Source organism: Cricetulus griseus, chromosome X, assembly GCF_003668045.3.
Source record: "Cricetulus griseus strain 17A/GY chromosome X, alternate assembly CriGri-PICRH-1.0, whole genome shotgun sequence".
In the NCBI taxonomy this organism is placed as follows: domain Eukaryota; kingdom Metazoa; phylum Chordata; class Mammalia; order Rodentia; family Cricetidae; genus Cricetulus; species Cricetulus griseus.
Window position 1 is genome coordinate 104,527,124 of NC_048604.1, and position 18,764 is coordinate 104,545,887.

The 18,764-nt window shown below is 39.6% G+C and overlaps 1 protein-coding gene across 3 annotated transcripts in view; it reads left to right on the forward strand.

The window, feature by feature from the left end:
- Positions 1–18,764, forward strand: part of Mid1 (midline 1) — a 346,136-nt gene that overhangs the window by 232,060 nt on the left and 95,312 nt on the right. For 2 of the 3 annotated variants that reach the window (XM_027431836.2, XM_027431835.2), the window contains exon 2: positions 6,587–7,302. In XM_027431836.2, coding sequence (XP_027287637.1) covers positions 6,643–7,302 — 660 coding nt within the window. In that variant the 5' untranslated portion in view covers positions 6,587–6,642. The remainder of the gene's footprint in view (positions 1–6,586; positions 7,303–18,764) is intronic. The other variant, XM_027431837.2, reaches the window with a different exon arrangement.

Sequence of the window (18,764 nt, forward strand, 5' to 3'; positions counted from 1 at the left end):
GGGGCCATTACTCTGCCTTCTCTAGAGAGAAAGGAATAGAAAATGTGGCATATTTCTCACCTATGAAGATAGCAAATGAAGCACTTTAGGTGACAGCTCTAGAAAAGATGGGTTGGGGAAGGAAGTCACTAAGTCCCATGAGAGTTGCATTCTGTGTCTGAAGCAGTTACAGACCATGAAGCTGAAGGTTGTCAACTCTGCAGTGAAATGCCAGAAAGATCGTGCTTTGAGATTCAAGCCTACAAATCACTTCCATGGAAAGTAAGCATGAGATGAGTGCACACACTGCTTTACCTCCTGGAAGGAAGGACACACAATTAGAGCACTCCGAGGTTGCTTTGATGGACAGGAAGTAGTCAGTGGCAATGAGAGCGAGAGCGAGAGCGAGCAAGTGAGCGAGAGAGAGAGAGAGAGAGAGAGAGAGAGAGAGAGAGAGAGAGAGAGAGAGAGAGAGAGAGAACAATTACAGGATAACAGCAATTGCAATGATACTCAGAAGAGGACCAGGCTTGAAGAAGAAAGAAGTAGGTGAACACCCACATCAGGCTTTTATCCACCAAACCTCTATTTATTTGCTTTCCTTTGTGAAGAAGTGCTTTCTTTGGTAAATGAGTTTCATGAGAAGAGGCCTGACATCTAAGGAAACAAAGCTTCTGTGAGATGTGTCACTGAAGACAATCCAAGTTCTGGACATGATTAAAATGAGTGCTAAAATTGTAGGTAACCTCTGTGTGATTAGAATGAGTGCTAAAATTGTAGGTAAACTCTGTAGACTCATGCTCTAGGACACTCAGGCAGTTACATGCAGCATTGTCCCACTTTTTCTTGACTATCAGGCCAGCTCCTCTTTTGTTTACTATTCTGCCCTATTCTAGTAGTCAGGCAAAGGTGTGAATGCTGAATTGCAGCTATTCCAAGTTTGTTGCAAGGGGTTCCCATGATTATCCCCTCCTCCTCCAGAATAAAGACCAATGAACCCATTCTGAAAACCTTGAGCTATAGAATTTCCTGACGACAATATGCATGTGTGATTTCCTTCTATTGTAATAAATTCTAAGACGCTAGCTAAAAAAATATGGAAAGCAAACTGTGAATGTTAGACAAAAACAAAAGAAAGATAACTTTTGTTTTGCTAAAATCCTACCAGGTCTCCGCTATCTTGTGAATGAACCTTGTTCAACTTTTGAAACCCGCCTCATCTTTTACCCCGAGGAAACCTTCCTGTCCCTTCTTCCTTTTGCGTACAGTAGTACATTAGATTATTCTGTTTTTGGATTTCTTATTCCAATATGTTACACAACATATGCTTTTCATTTTTAGATTTATTTTATATGTATAAGTGTTTTGCCTGCAAGTATATCTGTGTACCATATTCATGCCTAGGGCCTGTGGAGGTGAGAGGAGGGCGTTAGAGTCCCTGAAAGGTACATTATAGGCAGTTGTGAGCTTCCATGTGGATTCTGGGAACTGAATCCAGGTCCTCTGTTAGAGCAAGTCCTCTGAACTACCCAGTATTTTCTCCCTTCCTTAATGAATTAGGTCACCAAGGCAAGGGGTAGATATTGCCTGAGCCAACACCAGGACCAAGTGCATATAAAGATTTAATTTCTCTAAATATTTTTAAATGTTAGAAAATAAGTCAGTCTAATTTCTTGAAGAGGGGAATGGCATATGTAGATATTATTGAGTAATGAAGGTGATGTGTGGCAACTTCTGGATAAAAGTGGAGAGTGGAATTTATTGTAGATATCAACTGAGAACCCCTTCCTTTTTGGGAGTATGTGACCCAATGACTTAGAAATTTGGCTGTACTTTACTTATCACATCTAGCTATTTTCTCAGCACTTAATTCAGTTAACTATTTACAGTGTAGACATTTGCCCAAAGCACGGTGCTGAGTACTATGGCAGTAAAAAGGAAAAGATTCAGATCTGAGCAGCTGCTATTAAGTCATTCCTACATGAATTGCCCCAAGCACTGAACTCACATCATTTCCATTGATGTCAGGGTGAAATCCCATTGCAAATAATTTCCTCTTAACAAGGGAACATGTACTCGCTTGTCCAAGTCTGGCTCCTCCATCTTTGCTGTTGCTTTATACAACTGGCATTTTATTCATGCCTTTCTGCTGCTGATTTTCATTTTATTTTCTGGCCAGTTGTGTATATCTCTCTCCTCTAAAAATAAGATATGTAGTTCAAATCTGGCTCATTATCAGTTTTTAAAAATACAGTTGTATTGGAGCATAGCTATGCACATTCCTATATGTATTCTTTATGATTATTTCTGCAACACATATCCCATGGCCCACAAAATACAAAACATTTATTACCCTGCCATTTATAGAGAAAGCTTGCTGACTTCTATTTTACTGGTTGGCAGATCCTTAAAGAAAATAGTTATACTTTACTTATTCACCTTCAGCCCAGTACAGTTGAAGAAATCAATGAGTGTTTGAGTTTATTGTACATTGGACACTATTCTAGCTATTTGTGACACAGGCTCCAAAGAGAAAAAAATCTCTGACCCTATACAGCACTGTCTAGTGCTAGAGACATTAAAGGGAGACATCAATAAACAAAGTAATATAATATGTTAACAATAGATATATAGAGAGCAACAGACTGAGATAATGCAAGAAGTATTTCTATAATGGGTGGGGAGTTATGGTGGTAGTGGGGAAATTAGTTTAATGTGGGTTCATACAAGGTGACTGTTGAGCCCAGAGTCACATGGATTCCAAAGGCTGCATGTGGTGAGTGGGAGATGGGATGTATTTGGCATCTCTGTGGATTGACAAGGAAGCCATGTGCCCTGAGAAGAACAAGAAAGGAGTAGCGTGGGAGGAAATGATCTCACTGTCTGAGTCTGTTTTCTACTGCTGGTTTGATTGTGGTGAATTTCCCTTTGACTGACATGGGAAGCCCCTGGAGGGAAGAGCAGAAGAGAGGTAGAATCTGTGGTGTTTTGACAGGTTCTCTAGCTCCTAAATGGGAAGTAGACTATAAGGAGAAGGGCAAGAGTGAGAAGAAGCTATGAAAGCATTTAGAAAGGTCTCGTGATAGACGAGGTATGAGATGATGGTGGCTTGGCTCATGATAATAGAGATGGAGTGATGACAACAGGAGTTTCTCTCTTTTTGGACCAGCTTAATTAGTGCCTAACATATAGTAGCATTCTCTTGAATAGGTAAATAAATTGTCAACATTTCCATTGGGATGCACAGTGGAATCACCACTGGAAATTCCCATGCTACCTCTATGGCATGGAATCTGACACTTCCACTAAAAACATAGTTGTCATGAAATATTTGTCTTTCACTGTCTGACTTATTTCACTTGCCACAAATATCCTCTGGCTACATGTATATTACTGCAAACAACAGAATTCTGTTTTTATGACCAAATAGTATTTTTTTGAGACAGGGTTTCTCGGTGTAGCTTTGGAGCCTGACCTGGTACTCACTCTGTAAACCAGGCTGGCCTCGAACTCACAGAGATCCACCTGCCTCTGCCTCCAGAGTGCAGACCAAATAGTATTTCATTGTATGTATGTACTACATTTCTTTATCAGTTTATGAACACTTAGGTTGTTTCCATAGCATGGCTATTGTGAATAATGTTACAAAAACATGGGAATGCAAATGTCTCTCTGACATACTCATTTTACTTCTGGATCGTACAGCAGTGCTATTTTCAGTTTTAATGAATTAAAAATCAATTCTATGTATTTGTGTTACATGTACATCAATGTGTATGTGCATATTCACATGTGTGTAGTCACATTAATGTGTGTGAGCATGTAGAACCCTGATTTTATGTTGGGACTCTTCCTTGATTTCTATTCACCATATTCATTAAGGCAAAGTCATTTAGATTAACCTAGAGCTCTAAGCCTAGTCTGGCTAAGCAGCTTGCTCTGGGAGAAAGATTCCCTGTCTCCTCCTCCCATGCATTGGGATTACAGGTGGCTTCCAAGCTCACCTAGTGTTTATTTGAGTCCTGGGCATGTGAACTCCATTCTCTACATGACAGGTGCTTTAACCTTTGAGAAGCTACCCATTCCCACTTTTAGTTTTTTCTGACACCAGATATTATGGGAAATTACCAATATAGAGCCAAGTAAAAATATAAGGGTATTTAATAGGAAAAAGCCTTACTTACAGAGCGACCTAGCCAGCCGGCATGGCAGCGGTCTATATGCAAGCCCAAAAGAGAAACCGAAAGAGAACACGCAGTCCCATCCCAGTATCACTCTACGTCACCCTGACTATGCAAGCGTGGTCAGGCACACCTGTAGCCAGCCGCTAAGTAGGCAGCTACAAAGATTCTCCATACTTTTTTGTTATTGTTTATTTTTGTGTACTGGCTTATCATACTGTATGGGATGGAATACTATATGATATTATATATATATATATATATATATTATGCTACATTTATACAATATACATATAAATGTGCACAAATATTGTATATGGGAAAATAAAAATTAAATGAAAATAATTTGACTGTGCATGGTGGGTGGTGTGCTTCTGTGATACTGTTTTTCTCCGATGATCCCAACACTCAGGAGACAGAAGCAAGAATGTTGCAAGTTTACAGCCAGCCTATGAGATAGAGCATGACCCTGTCTCAAAAAATAAAATAGCAACATATATAAATAAAAAATAGCAAGCATTAAATACAGCCATCCTAGACTAGAGCATAGAAAGAGGTCTACAATTTCCTTTTTTTTTATGCTTCTGATAGAAAAGGAGAAGACATTTGACATGGAGACAATCTTTTATCCATAATGAAAGTCTTGCTTAATATGCAAAACCTTTCAATTTCTTCTGAGCCATCTACATGAACAATGGGCTGGGCCCAAGTGAGGATGATGGAGTTTTTTGAGCAACCTTTGGCTTTGCATGGCATGCTGTGGAAAGATGAGTAAGCGCCAGTATTTCAGATGGCAGCCACTCCTTTATTAGGCAGTAAATATGAGTGACTGGTCACAGGTTGTTCCTGGACTACAAGTTTGCTCTTGTAATATTTAACAGGCCCAGGACATACTTTGTACTCTTTACTGATCTTCTACCTGCCGACAGTGAAGTGACAGTGTTTCACCAAAGCAGTACATACTCTTCCTATTTCACATGGATATTGTTTCAGAAAAGGTCAAATGATTCAAAATCCCCTGCATTTTGCAAAGAAACAGAGGTGTGAATACAAATGATTGATTGTCAGAATCACTAAACACAGCTTTGGAAGTGAAGCCTTCCCATAAAGCCAGCTGAGAATTTTCTACCCTTGTGCATGATTTGAACCTCCTGACCTGGTAAATTGCACTCTTCTCCCACAGTCTGCAGTGGGCTGCAGCTAATATGCCAGGCAGCATTCTGCAGCCCTCTACTAATGGCCTTGAAAGGGAGAAGGTTCAAAGAGGCTTAGTTCCCAGGCCTGCTAATGAGCATGAGGCCTCTTCACCCTAATGAACTGGTGCTTGTGTGGGATTCTTTGCCTTCTCTTTTTGAAGGGAAGGGGGGCAGGAGTTCACAAAAGCAGTGAGGTATTTATGGGAAGGGGTGCATTGAGCTGGGCCACCCGAAGGTGGCCTGGAGGGGAGCAACAAAGCTGGCAGAGGTCATGCCTGGGCCAGCAGGCCTGTGAGTATGAGACAAGACCTCCTGCCAGCCAGGCCTGTTGCTGGCAACAGTGACAAGCCCGAGATAGGATATTTTAGGCCAAGTGTGGCTGTACAGGGTTCCTCAGCAGCCTTTACATAGTCTTTCCAAATTGTTTTCTAAACCGTAATTGTCATTATTAGAACTTAACAAAATGTAAGTAATAATATTAGTCATTGGTATTGCAGCCTTCAAGAAGGCGCCCAGATAGATCTCTCTCTATTTCTCTCTGCCTCCCATATTTATTGCATTAAATAATAGAAGAGTAATGAACATATGCCAAACTACTGCCTCTACTGTCATCATCTTTGTGCAAACCCATGCTTTTTTTTCTCAAGAATGTCTTGGAAAATGATGTCCTGAATTTAAACATTATTTCTCCAAAATGCATACATTTGAGTTCATATATACCTAATTCTCATATCTATAGTAAGTATGCCTGTACAGTTGAAAATCCTGACTTGATATTGCAAACTGATAGTCCTTAAAATGCATATACGTTAACATGTAAGTTCAAAAATTCAAAGTTGTACATGAGCATAATTCATTAGCAGGAGTTTCTTCCTTTTAACTTTAACCAAAGGTAAATCTTTGCTGTGACATACAATTATTCTGATCATACAACAATTATAGAAATTATAGTTTCAATTACTTTTCAGGTTGGAGTTATATCATTTAAAAGGTAAAACTGTGAAAGACCATAAAAAAACCAATAAGGAGTAAAAATGAAAGCTGTCACTTTCAACAATGCTAGGTTCTTGTTTTTGTTTTCATTTGCTCCCAGTCAAGAAAGGCATTTGGAACCCACCCTTATTTTCCCTTCCATGACCTGTGTTTGGAATTATTCTGAGATGCATTCAAAGCTGACAGCCCCCCTGGCTGATCCCTCATGTTTAATCCAATCTTACTTTCTGTTTCCAGATAGCTGATCAGCTTCCTTGGATTTTGCTGATGACCCCGGAGAGGTTTGCCTGAAGATGGAAACACTGGAGTCGGAGCTGACCTGCCCTATTTGTCTGGAGCTCTTTGAGGACCCTCTTCTGCTTCCCTGCGCACATAGCCTCTGTTTCAACTGCGCCCACCGCATCCTGGTCTCTCACTGTGCTACCAACGAGCCTGTGGAGTCCATCAGTGCCTTCCAGTGCCCCACCTGCCGGCATGTCATCACGCTCAGCCAGCGAGGTCTAGACGGGCTCAAGCGCAACGTCACCCTACAGAATATCATTGATAGGTTTCAGAAAGCATCTGTGAGCGGGCCCAATTCCCCTAGTGAGACCCGCAGGGAGCGGGCCTTTGACGCCAACACCATGTCCTCTGCCGAGAAGGTTCTCTGCCAGTTCTGTGACCAGGATCCTGCCCAGGATGCTGTGAAGACCTGTGTCACTTGCGAAGTGTCCTACTGTGATGAGTGCCTGAAAGCCACTCACCCGAACAAGAAGCCCTTTACAGGCCATCGTCTGATTGAGCCAATCCCGGACTCGCACATCCGGGGGCTGATGTGCCTGGAGCACGAGGATGAGAAGGTGAATATGTACTGTGTGACCGATGACCAGTTAATCTGTGCCTTGTGTAAACTGGTTGGGCGGCACCGCGATCATCAGGTGGCAGCTTTGAGTGAGCGCTATGACAAATTGAAGGTTAGTCCGATCTGCCTTAAGCCAACCCCTTTCTGCCAGCAAATGTCATGGAAATAAGAAGTGTATTCACTGCTAGCTACATGGCGGGTGAAGGTTTTCTCTTCACCTTTGTTGTCTGATTAGTTGTAGCATGTTTTTGGCAGCCTATAAATGTTACACAATGAGGGTATCTTGTAAAAGTTGACTGCTGCTTGTAATTTTAGTGTTGTCAAGGTGAGGGTAAATTCTAAAAGTCTGGATCATTTTCAACCCTTGCTGTTTGTCTGGATCATTTTCAATGTCTGCAGTTCTTGCAAAGACAGAGCAGAGAGAAAAAGATGGGGGAGGAAAGAAGAGAGAAAGGGGAGATGTAAGTTAAAAATCTATCTTGTGAGTATTTATGGAAATGTATTTTCTTCACTCATCCAGGAAAACTAATTTACTCACATTGTACCTTTATCTAGTTACTACACAAACAAAAGACTAGAAGGAAGAATGTCTGTAGCCAATGGGGGATTTTATAGGATATGTGGTCTTGTGTAAATGATATCAGGCTTGCTGCTGAACTACCATGTTCTGACAGTCTCAAGTTTCAGGAGAGCATTCCTGTCGGTATAGGCTTCTTTTATTCAGTGACTTTACAGGCAAGATGGTCTGAACTTAACTCACTTCTGGTATGAAATTATCCACATTCCAGCTTGGAGGACAGTAATTAATATGGTTACATGTTAACTTAAAAAAATCACTCTCAAAATAAGGTTAGAAAGCATCAGGGAAGAAATAAAAAACCCATTTCCCGTTGTCTGTTGTCTGTTCAGCTTCAGTTGACGGTGGGCCTAATTACTGCAAACTCAGCTGAGAGAGTTCGAATGAAGTATTATGTTCATCGGCTAATTTCAGATCACAAGACACTAATTAAAAGGAAGGGAAGTATAATTTAAAAGCGCTAAGTAAATATATGCTGAAATCCTTCCTCTCAGGAAAACATAGCAACTTGTTGAGTAAACAAAATGAATCAGATGATCCAAAGAGGAGTATTGCTCAGAGACTATCATCACCTTTAACAAATGGTTCCTATCCCATCTCCTAATGCTAATGAGTGGTTCTATTTACTTGGGCTACATAGTTGATTTTGCAATGATGAGGATTAACGAACCACATCTGGGATTGGACTTTGTGATTTCTTGACACACTGAGGCAAGTTGACAGGCTAACGTGAATCCCTGCTTCTAAATGTCACCGGGGAAGCAAATGTAGTTCTTGTACATCAGGCCTCACTTCAAGTGTCGAAGAAGTGAGTGGCTGTAATCCATCTTTTCACCATGTACAGGGAGTTTGCCACAGGAATTTAGGTACCATAGGCAGGAGATGATAGATACCCATTCGGTTTCACTGCATTGCACAGCGGTAGCAGACAGAAATATCACCAAAGTGGATAACAGTAAAGGAATGTGCATGAAATTATGACTAAGTCAATTTTTCAAAATTCCAGATGGCTGTCAGTTTTAAAATCCCAGATGATCTCGTTTTAACCTTTCTTGTCCTTGGTGGGTAAAGAACTTCGGGATGATTGAACAGAGATTTTTGATCTTCCTTTCCTTCTTGTCCTTTATCAAGAAAATGTTCTTTTGATTAGATTAAGGATTGTTTGTTAGAACAATATCATCATAACGAGCTTGCATATTCAACAACTCCCAGGCTTGCTAGTTACATTTGGTAATCAAGTTCTGCACATTTTCTGTGTGCTCTCACAGCAAAGTTATTAATTATTTACCTTGCATCTTCAAATTTATGAGAAGTCATTTCAATGTAGCCCTTTCTGTGATGAAAACGCAAATCTTCAGCCCAGTACATTTGTCTAATCAAGCCAATGAATTATCAGTCATTGATATTGTCACAGGGAGGGCCTCACAATTAACCATGCTGTATATTTTATTGTCTAATTACAGAAATATGGGCATATAAACAACATCCAGTGCACAGAAACACATGTGCAGCTATTCAACAAAATATGTTTATGAGCAATTATTTACAGCTATTCCATGAAATGTGCTTTTAAGTGTTTGAGTGGATAACATACCAACAGAGCATGTTTGTTCAAAGACATGCCACTCATGTCACAATAAAATATCAAAAGTATATAGGACATTTGGGAGGTGATGAGATCTCATTCATCACAGACTGATGAACACAAGTACTTCCTTGTTTTGCTTAAAGCCTAGTACAATATAAATGCTGATTTTTAAAAAAGAAATTAATAGCATAATGAATAGACTCACACCAAGGAATTGTATGTTTTTATTAATTATTACAGTGGTCTGGAAAACTAAATGGTGCTCCATGGGATTTCATATTGATACATATTTATGCTGATATGATTGTGAAGAATAATTGTTTCCTCTGGTAACATAAATTTGGAGGACTGTTTTTTAATTACAGCATATTTCAGTATAAAAGAGGTATGGTTTTTAAAGAAGTGAAATATAGCTGTGGATGATGCTGCATGCCTTTAATTCCAACATTTGGGATGCAGAGGCAGGTGGATCTCTATGAATTTAAGGCCTGCCTGGTTTTCATAGTGAGATTCAGGCCAGTCAAGGATATATATTGAGACACCATCTTTTTTCCCCTCATGTCAAACTGCTTTATTACATCTTAAATAACAGTACAGTTTAATATAGCATCTATCTTGCATCCAGCCTCCTTGCAGTACACTGACTTTAAAACTAAACATAAAAGGTGAAAAGGGGTATAGGGTGCAGAGAGCTCTACAGAGTTGTCTGGTAGGACGAGAAGAGGCTTGGCTATGTTCTCTTTGCCAGGTCCAGGCCTCCTGTAGTCACAGAAGTTTTGTACAGGACACTGCAGAAAATGGAATGGCAAAGCCACTACTACTATGGGGAGTACAGGATACAGGGCGATGGGGGAGCCCACAGAACACTGCTGTCCAAACCCCGCTGCTGAACATGGCTTGAGATGCAAGGTGTAAAAATTGTTGAGACACCATCTTAAACAATAAAACCAGAAATGAAACATGGCTATGTACACTGACATTTTAGTCTGAAGCGTAAAAGATAAAACAACATAGCATTTCAACATGTAGAATTCATGTATGTAAAATCTTCCACATCTCTGTAGAGAGACCCTGTCTCAGAACCAAAAAAAAGTTAAAATATTTTCCATGTTGTCTGAAAGTGTCATATCAGTAACCTGCTGCTTTCAGAGACTATGCATGAGAAACACTCAAGAAATAGTGAAGCAATGAGAAAATTAAACTCACATGCCCTGAACTCTATTTTTTAAGGTAACAAGAGAAGTCTTTGTGTCAGATGCAGTCTCTAAATGAGGCACATCAAAACATGGACATTTTAAAACATCATTTTAATTGAATCTTAAGAAGCCCTCCAGTACTACAAACTCTGGCGAAAGACTCATTTTGTGAACCATATAACTGACATGTAAGAGAGTTTAATAATGCATTGTAGAGTTTCCAGGAGATTACAGTGTAGTAACTCCCCGCTTACTGTGCTCACATATCATATACTGGACCTCTTGTTTCTTTACTCTAGTTGTGCCTATAAAAATAGGCCAGAAGAGAAAAATTGACCTTTCACTGTCCTTCACTGACTCTTACAAACAAGCTAAAACTGAAGTTCAAGATCGCTTTTGCTATGCTTACTTTAAAGGCTGATGGTGGGTATTTCTTCATGCAGCATAGCTTTGTACGAATCAACCCACCGAGATTTTCAAATTATTCCTCCTAAAATTTCAGTTAAAGCTCAAATTTCTTTATGTATCACTTTGCATATGGAGGTAGAGATAGTAGATTTTAGTCTTATGTTTAATATTTTCTTGAGATGGGGTCTCACTGTATAGCCTTAACTTGTATGATACTCATTATATAGCCCAGGCTGGCCTTGAGTTCTCAGCAGTCCTCCTGCCTCAGCAATATAAGAGTATAGTATCATGCCCAGATGAGGTTCTATAGTTTTAAAGTCTTTCACCATTTACAATAATGATGTGAGAGGATACTGAGCCTGAGATTGTTTTCCTTTTTCTTAGAATTTCTATAATGTGTTTCTACTATAAAATTAGAAATAGAGCTGGACCTGGTGGCACAGGACTATAATCCTAGTTACTCTAGAGGTTGAGGTGGGAGGATAGTAAGAGTTCAGTGCCAGCTGGGGCAACATAATGTATGACATTCTCTTTCAAAATAAGAACTAAAAGAAAGGACTGGAGCTACTGTTGACTGGGAGAGAGCTTGCCTAAAATGTGAGATGCTTTGGACTCAAATGTTGTTACCACCAAAAATCCTAATTATGTATAATGCAGGCCACAGGCCTTTTTTTTTCTTGTGTGTGTGTGTGTGTGTGTGTGTGTGTGTGTGTGTGTGTGTGTGATATAGACACACATTGTATATCTATATGCATACATGAATTTTTTATTTTCATATTAGAGTTTCCATAATTCTCAATTATATGTAGTTAAGTTGTTTCCAGTATTCCCTTTAAGACAGACAATCATCAGCATTAACCATAACAATGTTAACTGTGTTCCTAGAATCTTAATACTTTAACTATTCTCTTATTACCTTTAATATTTTAACCATCACTATTATTACCTTAAATATTTTAACTATATCTTGAATAGTTGGTACACGAATGGATGTAATTACTAGATTTTGTGGAGTCATTGAAGTTCATATATATATATATATATATATATATATATATATAGTTTATTTATTGTATATTGCATATGGTCTTATTTATGTACACAGTATTGCTTACTAAACATTAGAATATTTGTTCTTTGTATCTTAAATTTCTTATAGACTCAACAATTGGTCTATTCTGCTTAATCAATCAAGCAGTGACTAAGAGAAGTACACTTAAACTTTCCACTGAAAAAAGTGAACTTCTTAAGTTCTTTTCATACTAGTGTCATTTTTCTTGTTTCAAGACTTCTGATGCTATGTTATTAATAATATACAAGATTATAGACCTTTTGAGAAGTAATGGATAATTAAATTAATGTACATTTATTCAGTGAAGGTAATATGTACAGAAACAGTCACCATCTTCATGGAGCTAACAGCCTAGTAGGGAATTCTAATAGCCAAATATTTTCTCTACTGACAGTGGAGGAAGTCATATTATATCCAAAACAAGGACACAGATCACAGTCTGAGAGATGGAGAAATTCTTCCCAGTAAAAAACATCTTCACATACCACTTCCAAGTTTTGTATTACAAAGCAATGTCATGTTTAATAGATACCTATAAAACTTCTGCTATCCATTATTCAAATTTGATTTTTTATCACATACTGCATCTTTTCCTTAATCCTATACAGGGTTATTAAGCAGTTCACAAGTATTTTAAATTAAAATCATACAGATTTTATGATGATTCACCACATGGTATTTTAAAAAATGAGTCATGTATTTTCTAAAATGTTTTAGTTATGTGTGTTTGGAGTTGGTGTCTCACCAGTTCCAACTGTCCAACTGTCTCTATCAAAAATAGTTTCTGTTTGTGCTCATTTCATGACAACATTTCCATAGACTACAGTGTGTATATATTTTTAAATATTCCCATGTGGTGAATGGTTTTGAAATATTTGTAAAATACACAAAAATAGCATTTTAACTTATTTAGTTTGCTACAAAAGTATTTATGATGGAGTGGGAAGAGGGCATCTCCAGGGACTTATTCTTATATGGAAGCTCAAAACCACTTCCCTTTCTACCTTACTACTCTCTTGTGATTGCCCCTCTCTTATTCTTCACTTGCAAGGAGAAATTTCCAATTGCCTGATGATTTAGTGTAATTGGACCATTTTTTGTAAGCTCCAGGAGGTCAGAAAGTGCACAGACAAGTACAAAAGGTACCTCTGAGTCATGGGACTGTGTAAACAAACGTAATAGTTGGGCACATTACTTAATGTTCCTGTGCCCCATTTTACTTGTCTATAAAACAAGGCTTGTAATGTACTGTGCTTGCTTTTACAGAAACATGGAAGAACATAATAAAATGTTTCATGTAAACTCTTAGCATTGTGCCTGGCCCAGCGGAAGCTTCCCATATGTAAGAACTACTGTTAGAAACCCAGAGGCAGGGTGTACTGGTTAAGTGTGAGGACTTTGGCATTTCACAGGCTGTCCAATAGTTTTAGCTATCACTTGCCATATTTATGTATGAGATAAGAGTTCATGTTGTTCCTTTAATGTATTTTGTTCTATTTCGAAAGTGTCTAGCCACAGGTAGAGGCATGCCAATTAGAAACACTTGTAGAGTGGCATGTCAGAATTGATTGATAGGTTAGACAAGTGTTTTGGGATTCAGAGGAGGAAGAGATGACTCTGGTGTTGGTAGACAATAAACCTTGCTTGAGGGTGGTGGGATTTAATCTGTGTTGACAGTTTAGTGGATTATGCATCAAAGCAGCTGAGTAAAGCTTCTGCGCATGCACTGGGCCAGCCTGGACCTGTCTGTAGCAATAGATAAGACAGCTTAGGCCCCTGGACAATGCTGGCTAGCATTTGGGGTGCTGAATGAAGGGCCAGAAGAGATAATATTGGAAGAGACATCTTTAACAAAGATTTTGAAAGATTTTAACAAAGACCTTTGAATGTAAGGTTGTAACTTTGCGGTGTTTTTGTTCCTGCGTATAAGATAACAGTGAAATAATTTTCTTTTGAAGTGAGGATGATAAAACGTATGTTTTGTGGAGGATAGGTTAAATGAGAACACCAGATACAGGTCGTACTGTATTGTTTCCAGGGCAAAGAAAAGCATGAAGAGAATTGCATTAGTTTTCATCTCATGGCCTTCTTCAGTTGACACAGTGCACCCCAGCTCACTACCCAAGTAACATTAAGTCTTGCCCCGTAAGACTAAGAAGCAGCAAGGGTGTGTCACTAACTGATGGTTGGCTTCTGGATCCGGTGTAAGTGTAATCCTTTTCCTGAAGTCCTGGCACAACAAGATATCAGAAAAGCCCTCATATGACTGTGTTTTCTGGCTTCTGATTCTCCCTAAGGAGAATGCAGTTCAGAGCACTGCACCTAGTGTAGTGGCCTTTTAGAAGACCTCGTAGCACACACTGTTCCATCCACATTGTAGCTGTGAGAATTTAGACTGAAAGTAGTATGCAGAGTTGCCGGCCCCCAATCACCTAGACATACAGATCTCAGTTCCCCAGTGCCTAGTTTGTTCTTTCTCTTCCGGCCTAATGGGGCCAACAAAGGCAGCATTATTTTTAAATGAGCTAGTCATTTTTTGAGGTTTTGAGAAATATGTGCAGCAATTTTATAGTAATTTTAGGCACACACCTGGCCTGGCTGCAAGCCACTATCCTAAAGGAGGAGCATGCCTTCCCACAGGCTCTGCAAATTGCTGTAGAGATATAGCTTTGGAATGATGCCTCTAGAGCCATCAAGGAAGCTGTCTTAAAGAGTTCCCCTGCCAGCATTTCCATAGACTGATTATCTTGAAGAGCCAGGCCTCCCTTGTACCCAGAGCTGGGATAATGTGAATGTTCCCATGCTACCTGAGAACACTGCAGAGAAAAGACAATAACACTAATTTATAATTTAGGTTTCAAAAAACAAACAAAAGAATACAGATTCCCTTTATGATCTGAACACTTGAGCACAATGCCCTGCTCAAGTCTTTTGTGTAGCCATTGGGCACGCATTATTTTTAAACTAGAGAAAACACATTTTTTTTTTTTGGTTTCTCATCAAAAAGGAAAGCGCTTGTAAAGTACAAGAATGGGCATGCAGTAAGTATTGGATGAGCATCAGGTATTATTTTATCTCTGCTTTACTGATACAGCCAAGGCTTCACCTGAATAATCCAATCATGGGCTTACTTACTGTATCATAAATTCCACAGTGGCTAGAGAGTTCAGTTGTGTTCCTGGCCCCCAATGTGGGATACTTTGCGTAACCATTGGTGAGTTCTCAAAGCTAGTGGAAATTTTCATTTGTCCTTTGTCCTAGACCATGTTAGGTGCTGAAACTGTCTTTTTAGAAACAGTGCGTGGGAGGTGGGGTGAAATGGCTTGAGAAACAAGGCCATTGTAAACATTCCAGGCAGGTGCTGCTTACTAACGTTTTTTGTTGGAGTTGGTGAGTCACCAACGAGAAGCTGGCATTTGGCTTTATGGCATGGCTGGTACATTTTGGCATGCCTAGATAGGTAAGGAAAAGATTGGTAACAAGACACACAGGGAGCTCAGACCAGCCCCAACTCATTATTTCTGCCTTTGCTGTGTGAGCAAGAGAAGGAGCCCTGGCTGTGTCACCTCAGCTGTTTCCCTTAGAGTGGGAAACAGGAGGTTCTCACTGCTGGCTGGTGCCCCACAGGAAGACAGCCCTGAAGTGAAAGACCTCAAAGACAGAAGTGGCTTCCGGGCACCACTTGTGGCCCCTGGTGCACTTTTGTAAGAATTGTACAGAGTGAAAATAGTAGCAGTGGTGTCACCTGCTTCCACCCTTTATTTCTCTTTGCTTTTTGTTGGCTACGTCAAGAAAATCTTGGGTTTTACTCACGTTGGGATTAGACAAGTTTTCTTATTTGCTGCAAGTGTATGAAAATCACTGAAAGCATCTATTCGTTCTGTGCCTTTACAAATGTTCTTTTCCTTATCTGTTTTTATCAAATCTTTTTTTTAAACAAAAGAAAAATAAACCTTCCCCACTCACCCAAAGAGAATTTCTATGTGGTCGCTATGAGATAAGAACGGGTAAATTCTGGGAATGCAGAAATGAATAACAAAGATAAAACACTGCTTCCAGTGTCTAGAACTAAAGATCACATGACACAAGAGTGCATAAAGAACCATGGAAAGAGTTCCATGGAGGTCAGTCCTGAGAAATAGTTTTCAGTGTGAGTAATTACTGAAGATCACTGGCTTCAGTGATGATATCTAGAAACTGCCTAATTCAAGTAGCTGAAGTGAAACCATTTTTCTGTCGAAATACTCAGAAAGGACACTGACATTCCTTTCTTTGGAGTTGCCCATTAGGACTCAGTATGGGGTCTCTGACCCATGCTAAAATCCAGACTGCATGCCTTTTTATTAAGGGTCTGCTGTTCACAGGCGGGACAGTTGGCTCTTCTCCCATGCTTTCCTCAGAGGTCTGATAGCCTTCCTGACAAGGGGAAAAGGTCACATAAATAGGCAGGCTCTGAAGCAGTTGCTGTGATTTCTACATTCAGTGGACCACCGCTAGGAAGAGAGAGATGAGAGACCAACTCACAGAAGTGCTATTGTGTTAATCTGGTCAGCTGGGGTGGGGGGCTTGCCTTATCTGCTATGGGAGTCTTACAAACTTGGGCTTTAGGACAAATATCCTGACTTGGTAGAGAGTTCTTATTTCCCTCTCCTTTGACCCTTGAGATTGATATACAAAGTTCAGTTGCCTTTGGTTGATGGGTCAATTTCTGGGCCTAGAGAAAAAGTGTCAGGCTTTCATTTCAGACTGAGCATGGCCTGTTGCTTTCAGAAGCTGTAGGGGCAAGAAAAAGTTAAAGGGAAGTGTTGGTGTCAGGATTTTTAAGCTAAGCTGCACAGGATCTCACTGATTTGTTTGCTGCTCGCCTACCTCTTTAGACAAGGTAGTTGCAGGAGCGCTTTACATCTGAAGATTCATCCAGACATTGATAAAAAGGCTTGTAGGCCTGTGTGGGATGGAAGCTGAGTTGGTTGTGTTTTGGGAAACTGCTTTAAGTTCATTTGAGATAAGTCTTAAGGACATTTGTTGGTTTGACACCAAGAGCACACTATCTCCACGCACTTGCAGTAAGAAGTATAGCATTTGTAATTCTTCAGGCTGACAGTTTGCAAAGTGCAATAAAAAATTATTTGATCCTCAGAAAAACAATACACCTGCTGCAAAAAGTATATTATTTGTCTGTTAGTGATCATGAAAGTGTTAAATGAGAAAAATATAGATCAAAGTGCCTTTCTCAACATCTAGTGTACAGGAACAGCTTAGTATATTGAAACCATCTTAATGCTGCAAAGTACAGGGCCAGGGCAAATTTAGAAAGCGTATCGATGAGGACCTAGGGTGTAGCTCAGTGGTAGAGCACCAAAATAGGGTGAACAGACTATGGATTCACTCCCCAGCATGTCTCTCTCTCTCTCTCTCTCTCTCTCTCTCTCTCTCTCTCTCTCTCTGTCTCTCTCTTCTGTCTCTCTCTGTCTGTCTCTGTCTCTCTGTCTCTGTCTCTGTCTCTGTCTCTGTCTCTCTGTCTCTCTCTGTCTCTGTCTCTGTCCCTCTCTCTCTCTCTCACCCCCCCCCCACACACAAAGACACACACAGCATATCTCCATTCTGAGAACTTGATGTTTAAGGACACAGGCTTTGAAGGCCAATCTTGTCCTTGACTAATCACCAGAACCATTGAAGTAAAAGAACCATGACCCAAATATGGCACATTTAAAAACTTAGCAAGAAGGAAAGACAGGCAGCCAAAGTATTTTTCCCCACTTTTATCACCTATGCTCCATAAAAGGAGCAAAGCATTCCCTTTACTATTGTGAATATGACTGGAGAGAGTCTGTATTCTGCAATAATATAAAAAAGTAAAAGGTAAACGTTCAAACATGCAAATCTCCAAGGAATCATTTTTATCTACATACAGAAATACAGAATACCCAGATCTCCCATACATAAGTATTACGTGAATGAATGAATCCAGTGATCCTTAAATAATTTCATCATTTGCAATATGATTTTGCCTTGCCTACAAATGTGAATTTAGGGGCTGGGGTGATGTCTCAGTAAAGACGTTGCTATACTGGCATGCAGAACTGAGTGTGACCCTACAATCTATGTTTGGAAAAGAAGCCAGCATGGTGGCACACCCTGTGCACAGGCAGCCCTGGAGGAGTCTTCTTCCAATGCGGATTGTGATTTATCAGCTCCAAGGCAGCCTAAACCTGATTTTTTTTTAACGTGTGCCACTTTAGAGTTCTGTGAATTTAAGGGTTTAAAAACAAACTGAACCTCTCTAAGCCTAGTTTCCTCATCTGTAAATCAGAAGTAATAATTGAAAATTCAACCCTGTAATGCTTGACCCAGGAGTTCATTGAACAAAAGATACATAGTGCTTCTTCCGGTTTTGGTTTCCTTCGTTGTTGCAGATTTTAAGCTTTTTCTGTAGTTCTACAAAGAAAAGCATATTATGAGTAAAAGTTGGACCAAATAAAGAGAATGATGTCCCTACTAAATTCTTCTGCCTCTTCCTGTAGTAATGTTGATTATTATTAAAGGTGCAAGTGAGATTCATGGTGGAACCTCATAGTTTTTAGCTTTGGATACAGTTATCTCATCTTCACCATTCCCTGGTTTCTTTTCCACCCCTTCACAATCATCCATATTTGCCTATTATTTTATAAACATTCCTAAGCCCAAGTTTTCCTTTTCCAAATATTTTTCAGTTTCTCAAATCCAATTCATA